The 15,686-nt window shown below is 36.8% G+C and overlaps 1 protein-coding gene across 2 annotated transcripts in view; it reads left to right on the top strand.

Moving 5' to 3' along the window:
- MTHFD2L (methylenetetrahydrofolate dehydrogenase (NADP+ dependent) 2 like) overlaps nt 1-15,686 on the top strand; it is a 77,913-nt gene that overhangs the window by 20,978 nt on the left and 41,249 nt on the right. For both annotated transcript variants that reach the window (XR_010921562.1, XM_067557364.1), the window contains 2 exons: nt 12,900-13,052; nt 14,817-14,924. Coding sequence is in view for 1 of the 2 variants with exons in the window: in XM_067557364.1 (XP_067413465.1) it covers nt 12,900-13,052; nt 14,817-14,924 (261 nt within the window). In the remaining variant the exon portion in view is untranslated. The remainder of the gene's footprint in view (nt 1-12,899; nt 13,053-14,816; nt 14,925-15,686) is intronic.

The following is a 15,686-nucleotide window of genomic DNA, read 5'->3' as shown; positions in this document are numbered from 1 at the left end:
TCCACTGAATTGGTATTTTAATTGATTAATGTCTGAGGAATGTGTGAACAAATCTGGCTGACTTTGGGATGTGTCCTCTGAAAAGATAAGATACTTGGAGAATCACTTTGCAGAACCATCTTGTATATCAGATATATGCAATCAATAATTTTGAAGGTCCTAAATGACTGCTTTCATGTTCTTTAAAGTGAATATTTTCAGTGTTCCAGTTTATTTATCATAGGTGTCAGTTGCTCCTTTTGGCATGAGCTGATGCCTGGTCTGCCAGCACTGTCAGTGCAAAAGTGGTATAGGAAGGGGTGTTCTGAATATCCTCCTGAATATGCCTCAGGGTCCCTCTATTCTTGATAAGTCATCTGCCACTACATTTTCTTTTCCCTTGATATGGATTATATCCATGACATACTCCTGTAGAGACAGGCTCCAGTGTAGCAGTCTGGAATTGGTCCCTTTGATCTGGTATAACCAGATCAGAGGGGAATGGTCCATTAGAACTTTGTTTACTTTCTCCACACCAGTCATGATTTTATAGATCTCTACCATATCCTCCCTTAGTCATCTCTTTTCCAAGCTGAGAAGCCCCAGTCGTATTAATCTCTCCACATATGGAAGCTGTTCCATACCCCTAATCATTTTTGTTGCCCTTTTCTGTACCTTTTCCAATTCCAATATATGCTTTTTGAGATGGGGCGACCAGATCTGCATGCAGTATTCAAGATATGGGCATACCATGGATTTATAAAGAGGCAATACGATATTTTCTGTCATCTTATCTATTCCTTTCCTAATGATTCCCAACATTCTATTAATTTTAAATTTCTTCCACACCTTAGCATCCCCCTCCTCCATATCATTAAAAACTTGGCTCACTTTCCCAGTTAATCTGATTAAGAGGATAGGTACCTGTTTATGCTCTGGAATATTGTGCATACCACTTATTTTCTCAAAGGTGGACAGGAACTCTTCTAGAAGTCAGTCTCTTTATAAATTGGGCTGACTTTCTCCTACTCCCCTGTGTTTTGTGTGTGGGGGGTGGGGTGGGTAGGGGTATACGCATTGGATGGTGAAGCTGTGACATACCAGGGTACAATCCAGACTAATGAGTAGCTGTGTCACCCCGCCCTGTAACCTGGGGTTCCCTTTCCAATGCTTTGCTGCTATAGCCACCAACTTGGACTACTCACAAACAGCTTCCAGCATGTAAATCACTTGCAGCTATGTCTCTGTGTGTGCTGCAGCCTGCCAGCCATACCTTAAAAATCATCACAAGGTAACCCCAACATACTCCCAGTTCCAGATTTTCCCCAAGAATAGAATAATAGAATTACAGAGTTAGAAAGGACCACAAGAGTCATCTAGTCTAACCTCCTGCCAAAATGCAGGATTTGTTGTGTCTAAACCATTCAAGACAGATGGCTATCCAGCCTCCTTTTGAAAACCTCCAGTGAAGGAGCTTCCACAACCTCCTTAGGCAGTCTGTTCCATTGTCCTACTGTTCTTACGGTTAGGAAGTTTTTCCTGAGAGTCAATCTAAATCTGCTATGCTGTAGTTTGAACCCATTGCCTCTTGTCCTGCCCTCTGTGGCAAGAGAGAAAACTTTTCTCCATTTGTTTTATGGCAGCCTTTCAAGTATTGAAGACCGATATCATGTCCCTCCTTAATCTCCTCTTTTCCAAACTAAACATACTCATTTCCTTCAGCCTTTGCTCATATGGCTTGCATTCCATCCCTTTGATCATCTTTGTTACTCACCTCTGGATTCTTTCCAGTTTCTCCACATCCTTTCTATATATTGGTGACCAAAATTGGACACAGTACTCTAGCTGAGGCCTAATCAGCTCTGAGCAGAGCAGTACTATCACCTCCAGTGACTTAGATGCTATGCCTATGTTAATGCAACCTAAAGTCGCATTTGCTTTTTTTGCAAAAGCATCGCATTGCTGAGTCATTTTGAGGTTGTGATCCACCACAACTCCCAGATCCTTCTCAGCTGTGCTGCTGCCAAGCCAGTTGTCCTCCAATCTGTATCTGTGCATTTGGTTTTTCTTCCCTAAGTGTAGCACTTCACATTTATCTTAGTTTAATTTCATTTTGTTGTCTATAGCCCAGTTTTTCAATTTGTCAAGATCCGTCTGAATTTTAGCTCTATCCTCCAAAATGTTGGCAACCTCCCCTAGCTTTGTGTCATCTGCAGATTTGATCCTACATCTAAGCTATTAATAAAGATGTTAAATAACACTGGATCCAGAACAAATCCCTGTGGAATCCCACTTGAGACCTTCTTCCAATCTGACATCATTCCATTAATAGTTACTCTATGTTTGTGGTTGTTGTAGCCTGATTTTTAATTGTATCAGTATTGAATATGGTTATAGGTTTGCAATTGATCTGATTAGAGGATCATGAGGTTCGTGTCCTAACCAGGCTCCAGGAAAATTTATAAGGACTCTTGGGGGTACCACAGGAATATTTCAATGATAACCAAATTTGTATAATTTTATAATTTATTAAGATAACATAAAATGATAAACAAATGACTGATATAAAGTAAATGAACAATCAAATGAATAATGGATAAGACAATCTTAATTATAGAGACTTATATAATATAGTTATGATATTCTTTAGCCTAATATACTCACACCTTCCCTGATGACTTGGTTGAGAGATGTCTCACCTCCAGAGGGGTGGAGGGGTGGAGTAGGCAATGCAGAGAGCTAAGAGTAAAGAAGCTTCAAGCAGGAATAGATGACAATCGCCTCAAATAGCACGATCTTTCCATTCTTATACTCTGAGAATATGGGTCCTCCTTCTAAGTCCATACTTGGATTCCTACCCCAGAATAGTGGGGTACCCACATGTCATAGGCTGATCATTCATGAATATTAATGAGATATCCTCATCACTTATCAGAAGTTTCCATGATCTCACCTTTGCCTTTTTGACCCTCTGTGGGTTTTGTGGTATATTTGTTTTTCTGACAGGAAAAGGGTCCCGAGTCTTATGATGTATTGGTTAATACCTGACATCACCCCTTTCAACATCTAGGTCAAAAGGTCTGCTAAATCTTGATAAAAACAACTCCATATATGTCTTGTTATGTTATACCTCATCTCTTTCAACACTTAACTAAGTCAAAGGTCCCAAATTGCGTAGCTGTCTTACAGGATTTTTGGCCCGTAAGGTACTTGGCATTACAGCAAAATATATAAACTTATAACTCTATTATTAATCACACCATCATACTTAAATCTTATAAGAAAAGATATATCCCTATAGAATCCCTATAGAATACAAGCATGCAGGATAGTTTTATAGGCTACATTGTTTAACCAATTATGTATCCACTTACTGATAGTTCCACCAAGCCCACATTTCTTCAGTTTACTTATCAGAATGTCATGTGGGACTGTGTCAAAAAGCCTTGCTGAAGTCCAGGTATATTATGTCCTCCACATCCCCCCATCCACCAAATCAGATACCTGGTCAAAGAAGGAAATCAAGCTGCTTTGGCATGATTTGTTCTTGGTAAATCCATGCTGACTACTAGTGATTACCCCTTCATCCTCCAGGTATTTGCAAATTGAATATTTTTATATTGTTCTAGCAGCTTCCCAGGTATCAAAGTCAGGGTGACTGGTCTATAGTTCACTGGCTCCTCCTTTTTAAAGATGGGCACTGTTAGCCCTTCTCCAGTCTTCTGGGACCTCTCCTGTTATCCATGAGTTTGCAAATATTATTGCCAGTGACTCTGAGATTTCTTCAGCTTATTCCGTACCCTCGGGTGAATAACATCAGGCCCTGCTGATTTGAATTCATTCAGATTGATCAGAAGATCTCTTTGTTCTTTACTTATCCTGATCTGCATTCCTTTCCCTTTATTGTTTATGGTAACTTCACTAGTCATCTGATCACATATTATTTTTTGTGAGAAGACTGAAGCAAAGTAGGCATTGAGCAGCTCTGCCTTCCTATCATTTTCCATTACTAGCTCACCTTTCTCCATTGAGCAGCAGACCCACATATTTGAATAACCCCTTCTTGTTATCTCTAACATTGTTTGCTAGCTATAATTCATTCTTTGCCGTGTCATTTCTGATTTTGTCCCTACATGCTCATGCTATTACCATGTATATCTCCTTGGTGACATGCCCCTCTGTCCATTTCCTGTATGTATCCCTTTTGGTTTTTAGATACCTAAAAAGCTCCTAGTGCAGCCACATTGGCTTCCTGTGGCTCTTTTTATCTTTTCTCTGTGTCAGAATAGCTTGATGTTGAGCATCTAGTATTACATCTTTTAGGAACTGCCAGCCCCCTTTTACTCCTTTTTTCCTAATTGTTCTTTCCATGGGCCTTTGCCTATTATTTCTCTGAGTTGGTTGAAATCTGCCTTTCTGAAGTCTAGTGTCCTTGTTTTGTTGTTCTCATGCCCTCCTTTCCATAGGATCTTGAATTCTACCAGATCATGATCCCTTCATCCCAAGTTCCTGACCACTTTCATGTTTGCAACTAATTTATCCGTGCTGATCAAAACCAGATCTAACATAGATGACTCTCTAGTTGTTTCCTCAGCTTTCTGAAACATATGTCCTGTACTGTCCAGCCCTCTCCTGGACAGGACAAATGTATTGAATCCATTATTCCTTTAAGGGAATAATATGTACACAACTTGTTACCCCAAATGGAGTTATCCAGATACTTCAAGTTGAACACACTGGATTAGATAAAATAATAAAACAAGTTTATTAACTACAAAGAAAGTTTTTTAAGTGAGCACAAGTAATGGGGCATAAAAGTCAGAAATACTTACAAGAAAAATAAAGATAAAACACTTACTGGTGCCTAACTTAACAAACTACATGAGATTCAAAGCAAAGTTTTCTCACCCCATGCTTTCAGCACTCTTAATGACCAAACTCTGTAGGTCAGGACCTGTCCCCCAGAGTCCAACAAATGCTTCCTTTATCTCTTCAGGTGTAATGAATGCGATGGGCAGGGAGAGAGAGAGGAGTGCCACAGGGTGTTTGTCTCCCCCTTTGTTTATAGTTTCAGCCCCCTTTTGAAAAAACATTTCCAGCTGAGAACCAGGAGCTAAAGTATCTGTGTGGAAAGATATTGCCTGCTGTTTTTTTTCACCTGTTTAAACTTCCTTAACTCCTGATCTGGGGTTTTCCTTTTAAGGATATTTTCTTCTGCAGAGATAAATATTCAGATCTTTTCACTCAAGACCATCATATGACTGTGGTTCACTCATTATGTCTATTCTTTAGCCTTTAAAACTCTCAATATTACGTTTGAATTTTAACAGTTCTGGGGTTCTGATCTATAAACTTAATTGACCAAAACTTGTGAATCCTGCTGACTATGCCAGCGTAATGCTCCCAAGGGTGATGCAAGAGCATGAGTACCAACATCAGGGCAGACTGTTAAAAATCAGAACATAAACCCCAAATTGATTGTAAGTTCTAAACTTAGATTTCACCAATCAACTGTACCAAATGCAACCTCCTCAGACACTTTAACAGCCTTACACAGAGTCACAGACAGTCTCTTGGGTATTCTGGTCTGTCTTCCCACCCAGGTGAGCATAACTCTGTGATAGATGGCAGCAATATTCAAGTTACTCCTGATACCAAAGGACAGTCACTTACCCCAGGTCAATTCCGCTTTAGGTCTCACCAAACACAACACTTGTAGCCAATCCTATAGTAAACTATATGAATATTTATTAAATAGGAAAAGGAAATTAGAGATTGACAAGGTTAAAGCAAGAAAACATAGTCACACAAATGAGTAATAATTTTAGGTTTCAAAAGGTAATAAAGGCTTCTATAGTCAGCAAGTTCTATTTGACCATTAGGGCTAACCCAGGCTAAGCAGCTGGGGCTCTCTGGTATCTCCTTTTTCAGGATGGGCATAACAATTTCTGTGGAAGAGTAGTTCTTCACAATAATTAATGTCCCTCTTCTATATGGTGATTCATTTAGTCACAGAGGCTCACAGTACAATAATTCAAATATTGTATTACAGTGTGGAATACAGATATTACAAGATTAATACATGCAGCAATTTACAAGCATTCAAGAGTCTAAACGCTAAACACTTTCTAATTCTAATTTCTAATTCTAATACCTGTTTTATCAATATTAACCTACAAGTGAGCCAGATAGATTCCAGCTATGTATCTGTCAGTATTCAGTTGTGACTTGAGGACCTTGGCATGAGCTGGCACCTAGTAAGCCAGTGTTACATAACATTCAGACACATTTGATTAGAGATGACTTGCATTGCAAATGCTTAGCACGTGGCAAATATCTTTTAATTTAAGAAGTACATAAGCAAGCCACAATATAACTGCCTGAAGACCCATGCTGATCCAACTGTGTTTTTGCATTAACTATGTACTTCAATTTTTTTCATAAATACTAGCCTTTTTCCAAAGTAATTTGGTTCTTTTGGATGTTCTCAAAGATGAGGCAGTATGCTTCATTACACTGCTAAAATATTCAGTTGTGTCTCTTTCCTTTTCTGGCAGAACATCTCTGTTCTTTCTCTCTCTCTCTTCCTCCCCCCTTCCCCCCTTCCCCCCCACACACACGCACACACAGAGGAATGTGAAATGGGAGCTGTTAGGTCTATGTAGCTTCTCTAGGATGAATTAACTGATGGTCAGCCACAAATAGCCTTTTTTTTTTCTTTTTTTTTAAACTGGAGCTCTTGAAAAGACAGAACCTTGCCTTTTCTTTGGTGGTTTTTATAGTCTGCAATCTCTTTCTTTTCCAAAAGTGTTGGAACACTTCACAGACATAATATAGTAATTAAATGTGTATCATAGCAAATAATTTATGATATTAAAATATAACTGTTATAATAAAAACTAATTACATAACACACAAATATATGTGCAATGCTAATTATAAAAATGGGCCATTAGAAATATAAGATCTGATTGCTTTGCTAACTGCTTTACTGTTTCTGACTCCAGGGAAGTCCTAATTTTACAACTGAGCTAAACCTTTGTTGGCAGAAGAACTCTGAACCACTTAATGATTTGGTTCAACTACTTGTAAATTCACATTAAGTGGAGCCCCAGAAATCATTGATTAATGTGAGCCTTGTATAGGTGTGCATGGAGGTGCCCCTTCACAGGTGATTTTCAGGATGGTGCATGTGCAGAGTGGGACAAGCATATGAGATGTCCTTGTTGTATAACTCAATGTGCACACATGGATGCTATGGCAGAAGCAGGTCTACTAGTGCAAATATCGAAAGAGTTAACCATTTCAGGCCTTTGCCTTTTAGACACAATTCTTTGCTGAGTGCCAGTATGCGGACCTTACATGCATCTCCTGATGAGCCAGCACACTCCTTGGGTCGATGTGGAGGAGAGGTGGGGTCCTGATTCCCACTGTTCATTTTGCTGTATTATATGCTATACCGGCATTTGGCAGCTGCTGTGTACTCCCCTCCATTTCAAAGAAGCACAAACATTTTAAATAAAGTGCTTGCTGTTTCTTAATTATCATCCCAGCCACGGAAAATTTTGTATTGATTGCATTAAGGGTCAAACACCTTTCTGTTTTCTTCTTGACCATGGCCAACTTTATCATTTTTATGGGACATGCAAGTGGGCTTTTTGTTTTATGTTGTTCTGGTTTTAGGTTACTAGTTCTGCTAATAATGTTCCTCATTAGAGGTGACCTCTTTATACCTATTAATCATAACCTTTGGTTAGCATTTTCTGCATGTTTTTTCTCCATGTGAACACAAACCAGTATCCGGCTAATTAATAAATCAGTAAACTAATTACAGCTATTGTATAGCTTCCAAAGAAAAACATAATTTCATAAAATAGCAGCTAGAATAGAAGTAAGAAACGGATTTAATTTTTTTGCAGAGGAAACATGATATCATGGTTAAAGCATGCTTCTTAATCTTTCCTCCCAAACTACTCTTCTACATCCCTACTTACCTCTGTCACCATGTACCCCACTGTGGTTCGTCTTGTTATTTTATCCTGGCATCATTTTTGACACTGCCCTTTTTCTAGATCCACGTATCCAGGCCACATTTAAATCTTGATGCTTCTTCCTGGACGGTATCTCTCAGGATACATATACACTATGAGTTAGGGGTGTGATTGTATACACATACTTGTGCTAGCTCTTTTCAAGCTAATACACTAAAAATAGTAGTGTAGCTACTAGCTGCCGTGAATACAAATTCACCTGAGCCCTGTGGGTACATATTCAGAGCAGCTAGGCCGTGCCATCACTTACCACTGTCTGTGTTACCACAGTTATTCTACTGCTTTTAGCATGCTAACTGGATGAGAGCTAGCTCAAGTATGTGTACATGAGCTGAGTATCACACCCCTAATTCATGGTGTAGACATACCCTAAGATTCAGCCTCTCCTCTCTGTCAACACAGCTAAAATCTCATGCAGGCTCTCAGCATCTCACAACTTGACTGCTGCAACTTTTTTCTTTCTAGTCTTGATAAAAGTCATCTTATCTTGCCCACCACCCCTGAAGTACATTCAAAACATTGCTGCAAAGATAATTTTCTTGACTTGTTGCATTGTCACTTTCTTTTGCGTTCTTCCATTGGTTCCCTCTTCTCCACTGCATAAAACAAACTTTGTCTTCACTTTTAATGCCATTTTATAACATATCTCCATCCTACCTATTATGTCTTGTATGCTATCAAGTGGTCAACCTCACCTCTGTTCTGCCAGCGATGCTAGCCTTTATCACTTATTAGTTCAATTTTCCCTCAAAGAGCTTCACACTTTTTCTCATGTTCTCTCTTATGCTTGGGATGAGCTCCGTGTAAAAATCAACAAAGCCTTTATTTTATCCTCCTTCAAGTCTCTCCTAAAAGCCCACCCATGCTGTGATGCCTACAAAAGACTCAGCAATGGCTAGGCAGTTGGTGTGCTTTGACCACTGCTCACTGTGCTAATCATAATCTGTTGCCTTATGTTCCCCTCTGTTGTGTCCACTTGTTGTCTCATCATGCACTTGGATTGTGAGCTCTTAATGACAGGAACCGTCTTTTGGGTATACATGTGTACAGTGCCTAGCAGAATTGGGCCCTGACATCTGATTGGGGTTTCTAAGGTCTACTGTAATACAAATAATAATAATTAATAATAAATAAAGCACAGGACTGTAAGTTAGATCAAGTTTCCATCTTTGCCACTAGTCTTACTCTTTGACCTTGGACACCTCTTTGTGCCTTAGTTTCCCCATCTGTAAAATAGGCATAAATAATCTATACTTCACAAAGGTTTTGATGTTTAATATCTGTAAACTGTTTTGAGATCTGTGGCTGGAAAGTGTTTTTTAAAAAATGCTAAACATTATTATGCATTATTATCATCTAGTATTAATTTCAGCAGCTTTCAATCAGTGAAATGAATTGGCCACATGATGGCAGTGTAACATAAGTAAGGAGGACAAAGTCTGATTTACTGAATAATGCTTGACTCTGGAAATAGATTGGAGCGTGCTGACTTGTAGCTATAGGGTCATTGTTTTTGTCTGAAAAGAAGCAGCTGAGATATTAACAGATTCAAGGGAGTGTTGTTTATTAAATATTTCTTGTGAATTTAGAATGAGTGAAAGGTACCACATCGAAGCCTGGGGATTGAAGTCCTCGGCATATAGTCAGAACAGTTATACCACGTGTAGTCACTTTGCAAACTCCCCTCTCTCTTGCAGAGCCCTACCTTTAGGCTTCTGCACTGATCTGGAGGGATCACCTCTAAGAATGAGTGGGTAAATCATTCTCCTTTCCAAATTTTTCCTTGGCTACTCTGTATAGACTGTCAACCAGTTTGTCATTTGATAGCACTTATGGTGGTGGTTTCTGTGACACAGACATCAATCCACTGGAACCTGCACTGAGACCACTATATTATTTTCACACAGACCAATGAACAGCTGTAATTTGAGAACAGATTTAAATTTTAACTCACTTGGTATCTGGACTTAAGTTGTCTATATTAGAAAAGTGAAAGTTTAACTAAATCTATTTAAAATAGATCTCAGTTAAACTACTGATTACCATATGTGGGGTTAGGAAGGAATTTCCCCCCAGATCATATTGGCAGTGAATTTGGGCAGTTTTCACCTTCCTCTGCAGTGTGTGGATGCGCTCACAGGGATCACCTGGATATAGCTCACTTATTTCTCTGTCATTGAAGCAGCCTTGAGCATTGGTGCATCTTGGTCCTTCCTATTCCCTCCCTGTGGCACATAAGAGTTTAGTCTTCTGTGGACTGTAATACTTTGATCTAATTCCAGTTGTTGGATTTAGTGTGCTGGATGGCTTTTGGCTGTGATATGCAGGAGGTCAGACTAGATGATCTAGTGATCCCTTTGAGCCTTAAACTCTATGACACCGTGCAAACCCCTACTGTAGATGCACTTAAATTGGCTTATATTGGTTTAGCTTGAATCAGAAAATTACTGCATTTCTAATTAAACCTCCTCTGGCTCACACAAAGTTGGCAGTTTGAGACCTGGCTACAAGGTTTCTTTCTGCTCTTGCCTAAGTAAGGAAACCCTTAGCAAAAGCCTTACTACCATTTGTTAACTAAACAAACAATCCATTAGCATTGCAACCCTATGTAACTTAAAGCTATATGGTAGGGTTATGTGTGCAAGCCCTTAAAATATTGTGGGAGGAAGTTTCTCAAATAGGTTTCAAATATAACTTCTTGAATGCTGAATGCTCTTGACGGATCTCTTGTTTTAAGAATATCTTCTGTCTTTGTCCTGTGCCAGTGTTCCCCAAAAGGAATGACCTTTGAAAATAGAGAAGTACAGATTACTTTGTTTTTAAAATTCCATTTAAGTCGTGTTGTGAGGGTACAGAAAAAAGCCTGACAGGTGAAGATGGAGAAACATGATGAGTAATAGTGTTTATATTAGGTATTCTTTCCTTGTATTCTTTAGGTAACACACCATACAAAAGTGTGGCTTTTTATCATCATTTGGATAAATATAGAAGCAGAAGATGACTTTGTTTTCTTTAAAATGGAATCAAGATACTTCTTCTGGAAGAAATATGATACACTAAAGTATTCAGTTTTGCATGTCAGGATAATTTATCAGATTGTGCTGTCTGCCTAAGAACTTAGTTTTCTTCTGTGGACCTTTTTGAATGCATAATTTTTATATGATAATGTAAACTCTTTTTCTTCTTTGAGTCATTTATTGTCACTCTTAAACACTTTGTATTGTTGGCCACGGCCTGCTGGTTATTGCCTTCACATGGAATGGCAAAAATAATGAATGTTCCTTCTCAGATGTGAACTGTTATGAAAATTGAGACAAGCTAGCCTGAAACAACTGGTTCTGTGCGATACAATTTGTCTGGAAGTATTTGGCGAGGAAATCTTGTATGAAGATTTTGATGACTCTTCCTCACACATTTAATGTATTTCCTGTTCTACATAAACTCATTTTGATTGCTAGGGCTAATTTTCTTTTATATTGCTGTTTTATTTTAATAAATTTTCTGTTTTCAAAACTAACCTTCAATCTCACTTTTATTGATTTCATTTGAATCAACTTAATTTTCTTGACTTTGTAAATATATAAGAGATTTTGGTGTGTCTGAAAAGCTGGTGTGCCCAGACTAAGGCTAGTCCAAAGTCAAAACAAAACAAAACAGCGAGCACAGTAAGGTAACCCTCTGTGTGAGAGACTAGATCTAGAAGAAAGTGGATTTATGTAAGAGGATCAGTGGAAGAAAGACTGAGTATGAGAGTCATTTTAAATTATATTTATCTTGACACAGTTTTCTGAGATAGAAGCCAAACTTGTGACATGTTTGGGAGACGTCTGTGAGAAAGGCAAATTTGGGGATGTGTTTGAGAGAGGTTTTGTTTATTAAACTCTGAGGGAAATGCCTAAGGTTATTACTGTAATAGTAGGGTATTATGTTTGATACACAGAAGAAAGAATACTCTCTGCATCATGTCCGGGCAGCAGAGGGTCCCATTTATTTAAGCCCTTCTGTTAGATTCTTTTTGAATAAACCATATTTATATCTGAGACTGTCTAATCTAGTGGCTTGGTAACTTTAAAGAGATAGAACCAGCCGATTCACACTACTTGCTGATAAATACCTCCTATACCAAAATGTAAGCTTTCAGCAAATTCAATATTCCCATCTCAATAGCCCATGAATTGTTATGAATAGATCAGTATTATTTCCTTTACATTTAATAAAGTCTGAATCTGTTATGCAGAGTACCATAATGGAACCAGCATGTGTGTGTTAAACTCTTATAAAGAAGTACTGGAGAAAGATCTCACAACTGTCTTGTTAACATAATGTTCTGATAGTCTGTAAATCTCTTGAACAGATAAGTCTTGAAAACAACTGTCATTTTACAGAATAGAAATTAAATCCGTTGTGACCTTGCATTCATCTTGCTCCAAAAGTCTGTAAGACCTTTTTACTATGAAGTTTTTCTTTCCATATGATAGAAGCCTCTGATTCATGGAAAGTTACAGGGAAATTGACCTAAATGCCTTGCTTAGCTATCAGATACTTTTATGATTATTTGAATCATTGCTTTGTTTGATACATGTCTGTAATATATTACATAAAGCTATTATGTTGTCATTATCACACATGGAATCACTTAAACTTCCAGCAGTTAGCTCAGAAACGTGTAATTAAAACTTAAAAACAATAAAAATAACAACATAAAATCCAGTTTACTCATGGTGAATAATACTTAACTTGTGACCTTACAGACTGTTGAACTGAATAAAATGTATGTGGTTTTCCTTAAAAATAAAATAATTGGGCTGGGAGCACTCACTTTTGTTGACAGCTGAGAAGAAATATAATTTTAAAACAACAATTTCCCAGATCATATAGATGAACGAGAAGTCTGCAATATTGTTGTACCTGAAAAGGATGTGGATGGATTCCATATTATCAACATTGGACGACTGTGTCTTGATCAGCCTTCAGTAATACCTGCCACTGCTGCCGCTGTTTGGGAAATTATAAAAAGAACAGGTAAGAAACTAAATGTCTGTTGAAATGTTCTGGAGAAGAAAAATGAATGCTGGCAAGAAGGCACATAATATATAATTACAAGGAAATTTATGTGATAGAATACAGCAGAATGGATTGATTTAAATCAAAGCGATTTAAATAATCAATATTAATCAGCAAGTAGGAAACTTTGATTTAAATAAACTATTTTAATTGCATTTTACATTTGTACTTTTTAGTTATTTCCTAAAGACAGGCTGATCCTCATTGGTTGGTAACCTTTCAAAACATGTTGAATTGCAACTAAATATAGCTTTTCGCTAAATTTGGTGCTTCTTTTGCTAACCAGGAGGATACACTATACATATTTATTTAAGTGATTATTTGAACTTAATGTCTAATTATTGAAATTCTTAACTTTTACCTTTTTATTATTTTAGAAAACGAAGGATTATGCCTTCCTTATTAACTAGATGATGATTAATTTTTTACTTGTGATTTGCACTAAATTTTATTCAGGTGAAAATTCAAATTCAGTTAAAAATGAAAACAATTCATTTTAAAAAAATAAAACTACCTTAAATGTACAGGATATATAAGAAAAAAAAGTTTTAGATGTAAAATAAAGTTATTCAAAATGTGTGATAAACTTAACTGATTTATGAAACAAAAAATATATATTATTTGTAGTTAGTGAATAGAACAGATTGCTTCTGGTCACCATGTTCTTCAAGATTTTAGAAGTAGTAGATCCCATGCTTTCACACCAAGTTTTTATTCATAGATTGGAAGAGGAAAACAAGCGTTTCCTGCTTTTTCAACTCCCTATTGATTTCTTAACTTTGAATGAACTAGTCATTGAATTTAACTAGTTGAATAAATTGAAGTGAGAGAAGTGTTCTCTCTGCACTGCAGAAGAGATTAGTGCTGTCAAGAGCTGGTTTAACACTTCAAAACATGGCAGCAAACCATGTACTGCTTCATATTATTTTTATGTTTAAATTATTTTAAATGAGTTTAAGCCTTAACATAGACTGTCAATTTCAATTTTAATTTTAAACATTTCTTTTTTAAAATAAAGTATTTAATTTAATTTTTTTTAAAATCTGATTTAGACCAAAAATCTAATTTAAATAAAAAATTCTGTTAAAAAAAAAATCATCAGTTTTTATTCACCCTGAGCTACAGGCTGGTTACTGTATTGGACTGAATGGAGAAGAAAGGATTAAAAGAATATTTAAATAATATTAGGATTGATGGAGGAGTATTCTGTAGATAGAATAAGATATTTAAAGCCAGTAGATGTATTATAAATTGAGCACAAAGAGAACAGTCATACAGAGAATATTCTATGTAAAACAATTTGTTGATATTTCATGATGTAATTTTATGGTCACCAATATATTTGCATATTTTATAGTATCACAAGCAAATACCTATACTAGAGTTTGTCTGAGCCCCAGTTTTCAATAACAAAAGATAATTTAAGTGATAAATTGGACATGTTCTGCAGAAAAATATAAAATTGAGGGTAAAAATTCCCTATTTGTAAACACATACTTTAACACTAAAATAGGAAAGAACAGATTTCCTGAAAGAAAAAGTAAAATGATGGTGTAGATCAACTATACATATACTAAATTTGATTTTGAGAGGAAATTTCAATAGGCAATCAAATAGTTCCTTTACTGTTTCAGACTGCTGACATGTCAAGTTCAAGTGTTGAGGGTTTTTTAGGTCTTTTAGACTAGCTGAATTGTTTTGTATTTTGTTTTTCTCTGTAAGGAATACAAACATTTGGAAAAAATGTTGTTGTAGCTGGAAGATCTAAGAATGTAGGAATGCCTATTTCAATGCTTTTACATACAGATGGAGAACACGAAAGGCCTGGAGGTATGTCCCAGTGTATTACAATTTGCTTTAATAATTGATCTGTGAAGATGCCCAAAATGAGGAATAGACAAAGGCGGGCTGGGCGAGGAGCACAGAAAATGAGAAGCAGATCATCCCTAATACTCTTGCTCATTTTCTGAATCATGCTCAAACAATCTTTTCTGTGTTCCTAAAATATTTGGATTAATAATGTTTCCTTCCAGTTTCCATGCAGAAGACACCATGCTCAAAATTGCATGAGAATATTTGTTCTTGCAAAATGTCCAGCTTAATTGTTTAGACTCAGGAGGTTCAGATAGTTTGGATAAGAATCTGAACTTTTGGATACTTATCCAAATCCAGCCAAAATTCTGTACTTCTGAGGCTCACCATTCCCTACTTAAAATAAACACACTGGATTTGTCTAGAGGACAGTTGTCATTTTTGGAACACTTCCTAACCATCCTGTTAATGTGTAGTTCCTAATTTTACTTTGTTTAAGTGCATAACTAACAATTTGAAATCTCTGTACTCACCAACAGATCTATTCAAAATTCCTCTATTCTGAATATGATGACAAGCACAGCTAAAGCAGTTATAGTAGTCTCTAACAATGTATTAAGGAAGAGGTTGATTTAAAATTAAATTAAATTTTCTATAAGAAATGTTGACCATAGAAATTTATAAATGGTGTGCTGTGACTTAATTTCTTATGCGTGTCCATGCTTAGGATCTTACTGAAAACTTGCTAAGAAACACAAATCCTGAAGCAGAAATAGTGGT

The sequence above is a fragment of the Emydura macquarii genome, unplaced genomic scaffold (assembly GCF_026122565.2).
Source record: "Emydura macquarii macquarii isolate MOO-44397 ecotype Brisbane River unplaced genomic scaffold, CSIRO-AGI_Emac_v2 contig_1790, whole genome shotgun sequence".
Classification (NCBI taxonomy): Eukaryota; Metazoa; Chordata; order Testudines; family Chelidae; genus Emydura; species Emydura macquarii.
Note: the sequence above shows the minus strand (reverse complement) of the source record. Positions and strands in the feature narration are given on the sequence as shown.